The 12085-nt window shown below is 36.2% G+C and overlaps 1 protein-coding gene across 5 annotated transcripts in view; it reads left to right on the forward strand.

Moving 5' to 3' along the window:
- EVI5 (ecotropic viral integration site 5) overlaps positions 1–12085 on the forward strand; it is a 187713-nt gene that overhangs the window by 87868 nt on the left and 87760 nt on the right. For all 5 annotated transcript variants that reach the window (XM_047726159.1, XM_047726161.1, XM_047726162.1 and 2 more), the window contains one exon: positions 10429–10563. In XM_047726159.1, coding sequence (XP_047582115.1) covers positions 10429–10563 — 135 coding nt within the window. The remainder of the gene's footprint in view (positions 1–10428; positions 10564–12085) is intronic.

A 12085-nucleotide genomic window follows, 5' to 3' on the forward strand; every position in this document is an offset into this window, starting at 1 on the left:
TGTGCATTGCCTACACACCGCATTGTAGCCAGTATAGGAAAGACTGTGGCACCTCTGGATATTTTTAGACTGTACTAAAGAAGACTTTATGAGAACATCATAAATAGAGTCATTTACAAGTATTTGAGGAGTGATCTTATGGAAATGTGATTAGCCTTTTTTGATATTGCTTCAGAGAGCAGAATGTGTTTAAGGTCCATGGATACAAAATCTTACTCATTGGATTTTGACAAAAGGAGTAGTTGCTTTGCAAAGTAGTGAGCATACGAGTGGTAGGAAGTGAACATATGTTGCTATATGTTTTGATTTCAACCTTCCAATATAACCTCATGAATTCTTCAGATCTCAGATAAAGGTTTCAAACCTTTATTCCAGGAGGAGGTATTGAATTACCAATATAGTCATCCACCACCATCACCCTCTATTACAGTAGTGTCATTTTATATGATCTAAAGAGCTTTGGATTTCATTTATGGGACTGAATTCTAGTCAGACTGTTTCGCTAATTGTGTGACTTTTGATATTCAAAGACTCAGTTTTTTTTTTTTTCTCTGAAATGATTACATAGGGCTAGACCACCTCAGGTCTCTATTTAAATGAACTTTATTGAAGTATAATTTACATGCAATAAAATTCATCAGATTTAAGTGTATAGTTTGATGTATTTTAACGACTGTATCTAGTTGTATAACTATCACCACAATCAAAATACAGATTATTTCTATCATCCCCCAAATTTTCATCATTCTCTTTGTAGTTCATCTCTCCACTTCCAGCAACCATTCTGCTGTCACTGTAGTTTTGCCTTTTTAAGAATTTCATATAAATGGAATCATTAAGGTATGAGGCTTTTGTGTCAGGCTTCTTTCAGTTAGCATATTCACTCTTTTTGGCAATTTTATTCTTTATTGTGGTAAAATAGATAAAACATAAATTTACCATTGAAGTGCACAGTTCAGTGGCACTAAGTACATCTGAAGTGCTAAGTACTCTGAACAATAACCACCATTTATTTCTTGAACTTTTTCATCACCCCAAACAGAAGGTTTGTACCTATTAAAAAAGTTTCCCTTTCTCCTTCCCCTGATAATCTCTATTCTACTTTCTGTTACTCGTATGAATTTGCCTCTTCTAGGTAACTGATACAAGTAGAATCATATAGTATTTGTCCTTTTGTGTCTAGCTTATTTCACTTAGCATAATATCTTCAGGGTCATCCCTTTTGTAGCATGTATAATAATTTAATTAGTTTTTATGGTAGTTGCATAATACTCAGCTTTATGTTTATACATATACATATGTTTATACATTTTGTTTATCCATTCATCAGTTGATGGTCATTTTGGTTTTCTGCCTTTTGACTATTATGAATAATGCTGCTGTGATCATTAACATACAAGGATCTGTTTGAATCCTGTTTTTAATTCTTTGGTATATGTCACTAGAAGTGGAGTTGCTGGATCATATGGTAATTCTGTTTAACTTTTTGAGGAACCATTAAACTGCTTTCCACAATGGCTGCACCATTTTACATTCCCACCAGCAGTGTACAAGAGTTCTAATAAATTTCTTTACTTCCTCACTAACTCTTGTTATTTTCTGGTTTTGGGGGTTTTATATCTTGCTTTTTAGTAATAGCCATCCAGTAATTGGAGGTGATAATTCATTGTGGTACCTACCAATACATTTAACCAAGAAGATGAAAGACTTGCACTGAAAGCTATGAAAAAACAGCCTATGTTTATGGATTAGAAGACTTAATATTGATAAGATATCAACACTACCCAATATGATCTACAAAATTCTGTCTTTTGCAAAATTCTGGTTTTTGTCCTTATGAAATTCATATGGAATTGCAAGGAGCCCTAAATATTAAAAACAGTCTTAAAAGAGAAGAACAGAGTTGCAGAACTCACACTCCCAATTTGAAAACTTACTACAATGATAGAGTAATCAAAACAATATGATACTGTTATAAAGATAGACAAACAGATCAGTGGAGTAGAAATTTTGAGAGTCCAGAAATAAACCCATATATCTGTGGCCAGTTTTTTGATGTGGGTGCCAAGACCATTCTATGAAGAAAGAATAATCTCTGACAGATGGTGCTGGGAAAACTGTATATTCTCATGAAAAAGAACTGGGACCCCTACCACATACTACCATATACAAAAATTAACTCAAAATGGATCTAAATAGAGATTTTATAGTTTTAAAATAAAATCGGTGATCTAATTAGAGATTTTACTGTTCTAATATAACTTTTATGGTTTTAAAGTCATATAATGTTCTTAAAACACATATGGATAAATCTTCATGACCTTGGATTTGGCAATGGATTCGTAGATACAGGTTCTTTCACACCAAAAGCATGTACAACAAAAAGGAACCAGTAGATTGGACTTCATTTAAAACCTTTTGGGCATTGAAGGGCATTATCCAGAAGATGAAAAGGCAACTTACAGAGTGGTAGAAAATATTTGTGTATTACATATTTGATAGGGAGTTTAGCATCCAGAATATATAAAGAACTCTTAAAAACTCAACAAAAAGACAACACAATTTTAAAATGTGCAAAGGATTGCTGCATTATTTATGGAAACCAAGACATGGAAACAACCTGAGTGTCTAATGATGATGGATAAACACACACACACACACACACACACACACACAGGAATATTACTCAGCCACAAAAAGGAGTGAAATCTTGCCATTTGCAACAACATGGATGAGCCTTGAGAGCATTATGCTAAGTGAAATAAATCAGAGAAAAATACCATGTGATCTCACTTTTAGGTGATATCTTAAAAAACCAACCAAACAACTCTTTGAGAACAGGTTGATGGTTGCCAGAGATGGGGTGTGGGAGGTGAAATGAGATGAAGAGGAGTCAAAAGGTACATAGTACCAGTTAAAGTCATGGAGATTTAATGTACAGCATGATGACTGTAGTTACTGTATTGCATATTTAATAAGAGACTAGATCTTAAAAGTTCTCATCACGAGAAATTTTGTAAACTTATGGTGATATGTTAAGTAGACTTACTGTGGTGATCATTTCACAATATAGATAAATATTGAATCTTTACATTTTATACCTGAAACTAATATATTGTATGTCAGTTGGCCTCAAAAGTTTATTTTAAATGAAGAAAGGACTTGAATAGCCCTTTCTCCAAAGAGGATATACAAGTGGACAACAAGTATATGAAAAAACACTTAACATCATTAGTCACTAGGGAAATGCAGACCACAATGAGGTACCAATTCACACTCACTTAGAATAGCAATTAAAAAAAAAAAAAAAAACGGTTGGCAAGGAGATAGAGAGATTGGAACCCCTGTATACTGCTGGTGGAAATATAAAATGGTTAGCTGCTGTGGAAATTAGTGGCTCCTCAAAAAGTTAAACATAGAATTATCACATGATCTGCAATTCATCTTCTGGGTGTGTACCCCCAAAGAGTGGAAAACTGGTATTCAAACAAGTATGTGTACACATGTTTGTAGCAGCATTATCCACAAAAAAGTGGACATAGCCCAAAAGTCTTTCAGTGGAAGAATAGATAAACAAATTGTGGTATATGCATACAATTAAATATTCAACCACAAAAAGGATTGAAGTGCTTACACATGCTTTACTATGGATGAACCTCCAAAACCTTAGGCTAAGTGAAAGAAGCCAGACACAAAGATCACATATTATATGATTTCATTTATATGAAGTAACCAGAACACGTAAATCCGTGCAGACAGAAGATTGGTGTTTGCCAAAAGGTTGGGGTGGGAAAGGGTGAGAAACCGCTTAATATATAAGAGGTTTTACTTGGGCTGATGGAAATGTTTTAGAACTAGGTAGAATTGGTAGTGACAGAAAGTGTTATTTATAAGACAGGGTGCTTTGTTTGTTTTTATGAAGAAAACTAAAAAAACCTAGCAAAGTCATACAGCAATTGCCACCTCTTTTAATTGGACTATGGGCTACAGGGCCCATGTTTTTAAACTTTCAAGCCATTTAAGGATTGAAATACTATTTTTAAGAAATTAATATACTGTTCTAATATATATTATCTTAAGAATTAATGACATAATATTAAAAATCTAAGCACCTAGGCGCTTGGGTAGCTCAGTTGTTGAGTGACTGCCTTCGGCTTGGGTCACAATCCCAGAGTCCCAGAATCGAGTCCCGCATTAGGCTCCTAGCTCCATGGAGAGTCTGCTTCTCCCTCTGACCTTCTCCCCTCTCATGTTCTCTCTCACCCTCTCTCTCTCAAATGGATAAAAAGAAAAAAAAAACTTTAATAAAAAATTTTAAAAATCTAAGCATCTAAAAATAATCTAAACATCTCATGTAACATTCTTATAATACTTTTTTTTAAAAAGATTTTTATTTATTTATGACACAGAGAGAGAGAGACAGTGAGAAAAGGAACACAAGCACAGGGGAGATGGAGAGGGAGAAGCAGGCTCCCCACTGAGCAGGGAGCCCAACGTGGGGCTCGATCCCAGGACCCTGGAATCATGACCTGAGTCGAAGGCAGACACTTAACTACTGAGCCACCCAGGTGCCCCTATAATATATTCTTAGAAAAGTTTATTTCATATTGACATTCGTAACCTCGACAAATATGTGACTTATCAAATGAAAACTGCTACAATTATGATGGCTAATAAGCCAACAAAGAACAATTTATTCAAAAGTCTATAATTAATGAATGACTTCCCTATACTTAACATCAAGTTCACTTGAGTCAATGAATCTCTTTATGTTTCTATGATACCAGCAATCCCTCTCCAATGAAATAGAAATTGCTTTTAGTAGGTAAAGTCTCTGCCTTTCAATCCCATATGTTTTTCTGGTGTTATAAAAGTTACAAAGGTAAGATGAGTTACAGTAAAACCCTTAGTTATCTTTTTTGCTTGTGTCTTGAGTAAAACAAAAAAAATTCTCACATTCAATATTTGAAGGATATATGAGTGATACAGTGAAAAGCAAATATTTGTATTTGGAGAGGTTTTTTATATTATGAAGTGAAAAAAAAATTCCAACTGGAAAAAGGATCGTCTACACAAATATATCAAATATTCCCTGAATTTAATTATAAATTAAGTAACTAAGTTCAAAACCTGATAATTATAGGTCCTGTTTGGGAACCCACACATTTCATGGAACTCTATATTCTCTTTTGTAGTATATATCACAGTTCTAATTAAATAACTAACTGTGCAATTCATTTGTAAAATATCTATTTCTATATATACAAGCAATGCCAGAAAGTTTGGCTTATTTGCTACTGTACCATCAGAACTAAATTGTGCTTTTCATAGTAAATGAGCAAGCAATATTTGCTGAATAAAGTAGTCAACTCTTGGTTCAAAAACAACAATATGGGATGTCTGGGTGGTGTAGTCAGTTAAGCATCTGACTCTTGATTTTGGCTCTGGTCGTGATCTCAGGGTCATGAGATTGAGCCCCATGTCAGGCTCCATGCTAGGCCTGGAGCCTGCTTAAGATATTCTCTCCCTTTCCCTCTGTCCCTCCCCCACCAAAAAAAGGGAAGGAAAAATCAACAACATGAAAGAACAGTACAGGGAATACAGTCAATCATAGTAACTTTGTATGGTGACAGATGATAACTACACTTACTGTAGTGGGCATTTCATAATGCATAGAATTTTTGAATCACTATGTTGTACACCTGAAACTAATATGTCAATTGTGCTTTGATTAAATAACACCCCTCCATTACTATTATTATTATATCCCTCTATACTGTATGTTAAGCATAGGGTAACTGAATGTTGCAAAAATAACCTATAAAATCAATTTGTTTCAAAAATAAATAAAATTTATAATAGTATGGAAATATGGTACATATCTACTGTCACATTTAAAGCATTCGAAAAGGGGCGCTTGGGTGGCTCAGTGGGTTAAGCCTCTGCCTTCAGCTCAGGTCATGATCCCAGGGTCCTGGAATCGAGCCATGCATCAGGCTCTCTGTTCAGCAGGGAGCCAGCTTCCCCCCCCACCCGCTTCTCTGCCTGCCTCTTTGCCTACTTGTGATCTCTGTCTGTCAAAAAATAAATGAATAAAATCTTTAAAAAATAAAGCACTTGAAAAAACTATTATTATACAAGGCAAGTGGCATAATTCTAGTTACAGTTCAAAGGCCTAAGAACCAGGGAAGCTGATGGTATAAATTCCCGTCCAAGGGTAGAAGAAGACCCATGTCCCAGCTCAGGAGGCAGGCAGGAAGTGAATCTTCCCTTCATCCTCCCTTCGATTTTTATTCTCTTCTGGCCCTTAGTGGTTTGGATGATGCCCACCCACATTGGGAGGGCAATCTACTGAGTCACCTGGAAACACCCTCAGACACACCCAGAAGTAATGTTTAATCTGGGCCCCATGGCCTAGTCAAGTTGACACACAAAATTAACCATCATAAGTCCAACCTTTGTCAACTTGACAACCATACTTAGTCTCCACATAAAGACAACAAGGTCGTAATTCTGCCTAACATGACACAATCAGCCTGTGCACAGCTGAAAATGCACTAATGCCTTCCCCAGAAGAGAAATAAAAGTCTTTCAGTGGTGTTTTCTTGATATCTTACGATGTAAAATTAACAATTCTTAAATACTTTGATATAAAATCCTTTCATCTTTGTAAGGAAGTAAAAGAGGAATGAAAACACACATACACATATTCATAGCAAAATTAGAAGGGAATACTCGTGACAGTTACAGTCCACATTTCTGTCATGTGGTCATAGCTACTATTTATAACTGCCATCTTCCACTATCCGCTCTATTCCCTTTGCTTTCAACAAGCACTTCAGCTGATTGTAATTCTTTGTCTGGTGAGATAACCCAGACCTTCATTCCTGAGGAGTCTAGGCCATTAGTAATCCTTCCTAATTTTTCATTGACCTTAATCACAGGGCATGATAATACTAAGAGAGACCCTAAAGGATCTTCTGTGTTCCACATATTTTCTTCATTTCTACCTCTTGATTCCTGGATTTGTGAATTTTGATTGTGGGAGAAAAGGCACCATATATTGGATGCTGATTCAGAGCACATTCATCATTCTGGAGAACCTTGCCCCAGACCTCTGAGATACTTAGTTTTCAAAAGGTCGTTCCACCATTCTGTCAAGTCAGCTGCTTCAGAATGTTAGGAAACATGGCAAGACTAGTGAATTCCATGAGCATGGGCCTATTGTTGCACTTTTTTTGATATTAGGTGAATTTTTTGATCAGAAGCAATGCTTTGTGGAATACCATGACAATAAGACATTCTATAAGTCCATAGGTAGTAGTTTTGACAAGAGCATTCATGTGCAGGGAGGGCAAATCCATATCCAAAGTATTTTAACAGTAAAATCAAAATGCTGCCCCTTCCATGATGAAAGCAGTCCAGTGTGAGCAACATGCCACAATAGCTGGCTAGTCACCCCAGGGAATGATGTCATATCAGGTGCTCGGGGTTAATCTTTGCTGCTGGCAGGTTAGACTCCCAGCAGTGGCCATAACCTCAGTGAATGGAAGTCTATGTTGCTGAACCCACGCATAACCTCCATCCCTCCCACTATGGCTGCTTTGTTCATAAGCCTATTGGACAGTGATGGATGGCTGAAGAAAGAGGCTGACTGGTACATAAAATAGGTCATCCTATCCAATTGATTTTTTAAATCCTCTGTGGAGGTCACCCTTTGATGAGCATTCCCATGGGGCACAAATAAATATCTTCATGTTTTTTAGCCCATTCAGAGAGGTGTCTCTACATCTTCTGTGGATTTCTTTGTCATCACTTTTCCCTTCCTCCACATTAAACCAAGGCATATCTGGCATTTCCAGTTCACTCACAATGGTCACCTTCTGGTCCATGTTTCAGCCAACCAAACAAATGCTAGAACCTTCTCTAACTCCCTAAGTTACAACACTAATGCAGAATCTCTGCATAGTGAGCCTGTATGCTTATTAAGAACTGATTCCCATGAAAGTATTTTTTGTCCAGTAAAAATGCACATGAATATAATTGGACGGTGCTCATTTGCCATTTAGAAAATTGATAATTGGATGAAACTGACTTCGTGGAGTTTAGATCATTCTGAATATTTAGTGTATGCCCTCTATGCCTATGCATATAGACTATATTAGATAGTAGACGAAATCACATAGGATGAATCTACAAATACGGAAACTGAAGATTGATAGAAAACACAATATGAAAAACCCTGGGGACTGATAGACACATACACATGTACATATAGTCATACACACCTATGTCAAGTAGTAGAATTGGCAGAGACATCAGAGAAGATAGGTAGTAGAACTATGGAGGAGTAGCACCTCAAAATCTAAGTAAAAGTTTTAAGTGTGGTCAGTTGTGTTAAATTCCATAGACTGTCTAGTATAGTAAAGTAAGTAATATAGTAAATATAGTATTAATATAGTTTAATTAATTATTTAATTTTATTTATTTATTTAATATATTATTAATATAGTAAAGTAACAGCTAAATAAACGGGCTTATTTACCATTGAGTTTTTATATCATTACTATATATTGATGTTGTTAGTGATGAGAACAGTTTCAATAAGGTTGAAAACTAAAGCTAGTTTACAGTGGATTGAGGAACAAACCTCCATTCAGTGGGAAGTATGAAAGGAGAAATAACCTGTGTAAACTATGGAATTTAGAGTTTATCCCTTGAATAATAGAGGGCAATTAGAAGTTTTGTAAATTTTCTTGGTAAAAATGTGTTTCCAATATTAGTACTGTTTTTGAGGGGTTTGGGGGGGGTGCTTGGTTATATCAACTGATTTATACCAGATCCTGTGATTCCATTCTCATATGGGCTGCCTGGGCTTGGTGTTTTCCTGGGGATCCCCTGATATAGGATCTTGGCAAACAAACGTGGACTATAGGTGTCAGGCTTTACACTAGGGCAAAAAATTCTAGTATTACTCCTGAAATAACCATGATCTCATTAAACAAAAATTATGGCACCTGCCTTTTGGATGTGGTCATTCCAAAAGAGAGAGTGCCTTTTCCCTATTTAGTAAGGTAAGTATTTACTAAAGTGATATCCGTGTTGTAGATGTACTCCTTGTATAGAAATACTGTTTTAATAGTACCAGAAAATTCCTAGGAGAAATAATCTGTAATACATTGAATCAAAAAGTCCTCATTTTTAAAATAAGTAAACTATTCATTTAAAAAAATCATCTTTTTGGGTAGCTGGGAAAAGGGAGTATCATATTTTAATTAAACATTTCATAGTTTTTAAATAAAGTTTTATTTTGACATCAGTCTTATTGTATTAAAGAGTGAGAGGAACTATTCTTTACTCAAGCTAGTTTAATAGGAGATGACTCTCTGTAACTATTTTGGAATTTTGAGTTCTTTCTTTTCTTTACTGTGTGAATTAAATGTGAACTGATAGTTTCTTTTAGGAAGTCTTACATAATGATGAATTGATCTCTTTTTGCTTTTTTGGGAACAGCTTTTTATAGAAACTAGTTTAGAAAGGGATTTCTTAAGTGGCTGCATTGGTATTCACATTAAAGAGAAGGAAAGGAAATGGAAAGGTTTCGTGCTTCCCTGATTAATTTCTTTGTACAGCATCTTCTTTATCTCTGTTTCCAGCAGTGATTTTCATGCATATCTTTGAAGAGCTCTACATTCTAAGAGTAAAGACATTTTTATTCTGTTGGGATTTAGGATGGTTCATGTTATTGTAGATGCCTTATTTTTATTTAAACATTTTTATTTGAAAATAGAATTTTCAGTAAATGCATATTTCTGTGGTGTATGGCAGTGCTGTTCCAAATCAATATCATGTGAGCCACATATGTATTTTAAAATACTGTGTTAAAAGGAGTAATAATTAGACAAAATTAATATTAAACTCAATGTGTGTAAAATATTATTTTGACCTATAATCAGTATAAAAATTATTGAGGTGTTTTGCCTTTTTATTTCATATGAAGTCTTCAAAATTTAGTTTATATTTACAATTACATCCTTTTTCATTTGCACTAGCAACATTTCAAGTGCTGGGTAGCCACATGTGGCTAATGGCTACACTGTTGTCCAGGGTATGTCTGTATAGTCGGAAAAATTTTTAGTATCTGGATGGATGGACAGATCAGAGGGGATTTTATCTTCCATGAATTGGATTTGATTTGTATAATAACCAGTTACCAACATCGAATAATGTGTGGCATCAGTAGATACCAAACCTGGACTTTTTTATTCCTTGGAAAGTTATTTGGAGTAGATAAGCTAGAAGCTGTGGGTAGTTGGAACTTTTACATTTGGTTGCTCATAATAACTGTATTGTGTAACTGCATTTATTTATATTATATGTACATGGTCCTATTGCTACAAAATTTCATTATATGTCTGTAACTTATAGCATAAATGCAATTCCAACTACAATGAAGATTTCGTGCTACAACTGGAGAAGGAATTGGTCCAAGCCCGTCTGAGTGAAGCTGAGTCTCAGTGTGCACTAAAGGAGATGCAGGATAAAGTCCTGGATATAGAGAAGGTAAGAACAACATAAATACCGTCACTCCCAAATTAGAAGGGACATGTGATAGATGTACTTATTAAACAGTTAAATTGGACTTGGTGTTTTTATGCATTGGAAACCTTATATATTAGTAACTAAGAGAGGAAAGGAGAAAGAAAATAAGATTCTTAATTATTTGTTGTTGCTATACTACTCAAAGCCCCTTTTTTAAGGGTAAAAAAAAAAAGAGTAGAGCCCTTTTAAAGGAAGATAACCAGGGTAATTTGATATGAATATTTAATTATTGAAGAAGAGAAACTTAAGGTATACATAATAACGGTTGTCTTCAAATATTATACCTTCATCTGCAAGAGGTAGGATATGACTAATACATAAACATTTTCAGAAAAAAATCCTCACTGAGTGTTACTGTTAAAACTTTCCAAGCTGGAAGGAGTCAAGATGGTGGGAGAAGTAGCAGGCTGAGACTACGTCGGTAGCAGGAGATCAGCTAGATAGCTTATCAAACCATTGCAAACACCTACAATCCACGGGAGAGATCGAAGAGAAGAACAGCAATTCTCGAAACAGAAAATCCACCACTTTCTGAAAGGTAGGACTGGAGGAGAAGTGAATCCAAAGCGACAGGAAGATAGACCACAGTGGGAGGGGCCGGCTCCCTGCAAAGGGCGGAGCAATGGAGCACAAAATCAGGACTTTTAAAAGTCTGCTCCACTGAGGGACATGGCTCCAGAGGCTAAACCAGGGTGAAGCCCACGCAGAGTCAGTGTGGCCCCAGGTCCCGCAGGGTCACAGAAGGATTGGGGGTGTCTGAGTGTCGCAGAGCTCGCAGGTATTAGAGCAGGGAGGCCGGCTACAGAGACAGAGCCGAGGAGTGAGTTCTCAGCTTGGGGTTACCTTGAACCAGTCGCAGGCTCGGTGAGCTTGGAGCGCAGCCGGAGGCCAGAGTGTTGGGAGTAATTGGGCGCTGTTCTCTGAGGAGTGGGGCCCCGAGCTCTCGGCTCCTCTGGGCCAGAGATTGGAAGGCTGCCATTTTCATTCCTGTCCTCCGGAACTCTACGAAAAGCGTTCAGGGAACAAAAGCTCCTGAAAGCGAACCCGAGGGGATAACTCAGCCTGGCCCCTGGTAGGGCAGTGCATTCAGCCTCAGCAGAAAACACTTGAGAATCACTACAACAGGCCCCTCCCCCAGAAGATCAACAAGAAATCCAGCCAAGACCAAGTTCGCTTACCAAGGAGAGCAGTGGAATTCCAGAGGAGGAGAAAGCAAAGCACGGAACTCATGGCTTTCTCCCCATGATTCTTTAGTCTTGAGGTTAATTTAATTTTTTCTTCTAATTTTTTTTAACTTTTACCCTTTTCTTTTTTAACGTTTTTTAACTAGTTTATCTAATATATATATATATATATATATATTTTTCCTTTTTCATATTTTTTCTTTATTTGTTTTCTTTTTTTAATATATTTTTTTTCTTTCTGAATTTCTTTTTACCCCTTACTCCCCTCCATGATTTGGGTCTCTTCTGATTTGGTTAAA

Source organism: Lutra lutra, chromosome 4 (assembly GCF_902655055.1).
Source record: "Lutra lutra chromosome 4, mLutLut1.2, whole genome shotgun sequence".
NCBI lineage: Eukaryota > Metazoa > Chordata > Mammalia > Carnivora > Mustelidae > Lutra > Lutra lutra.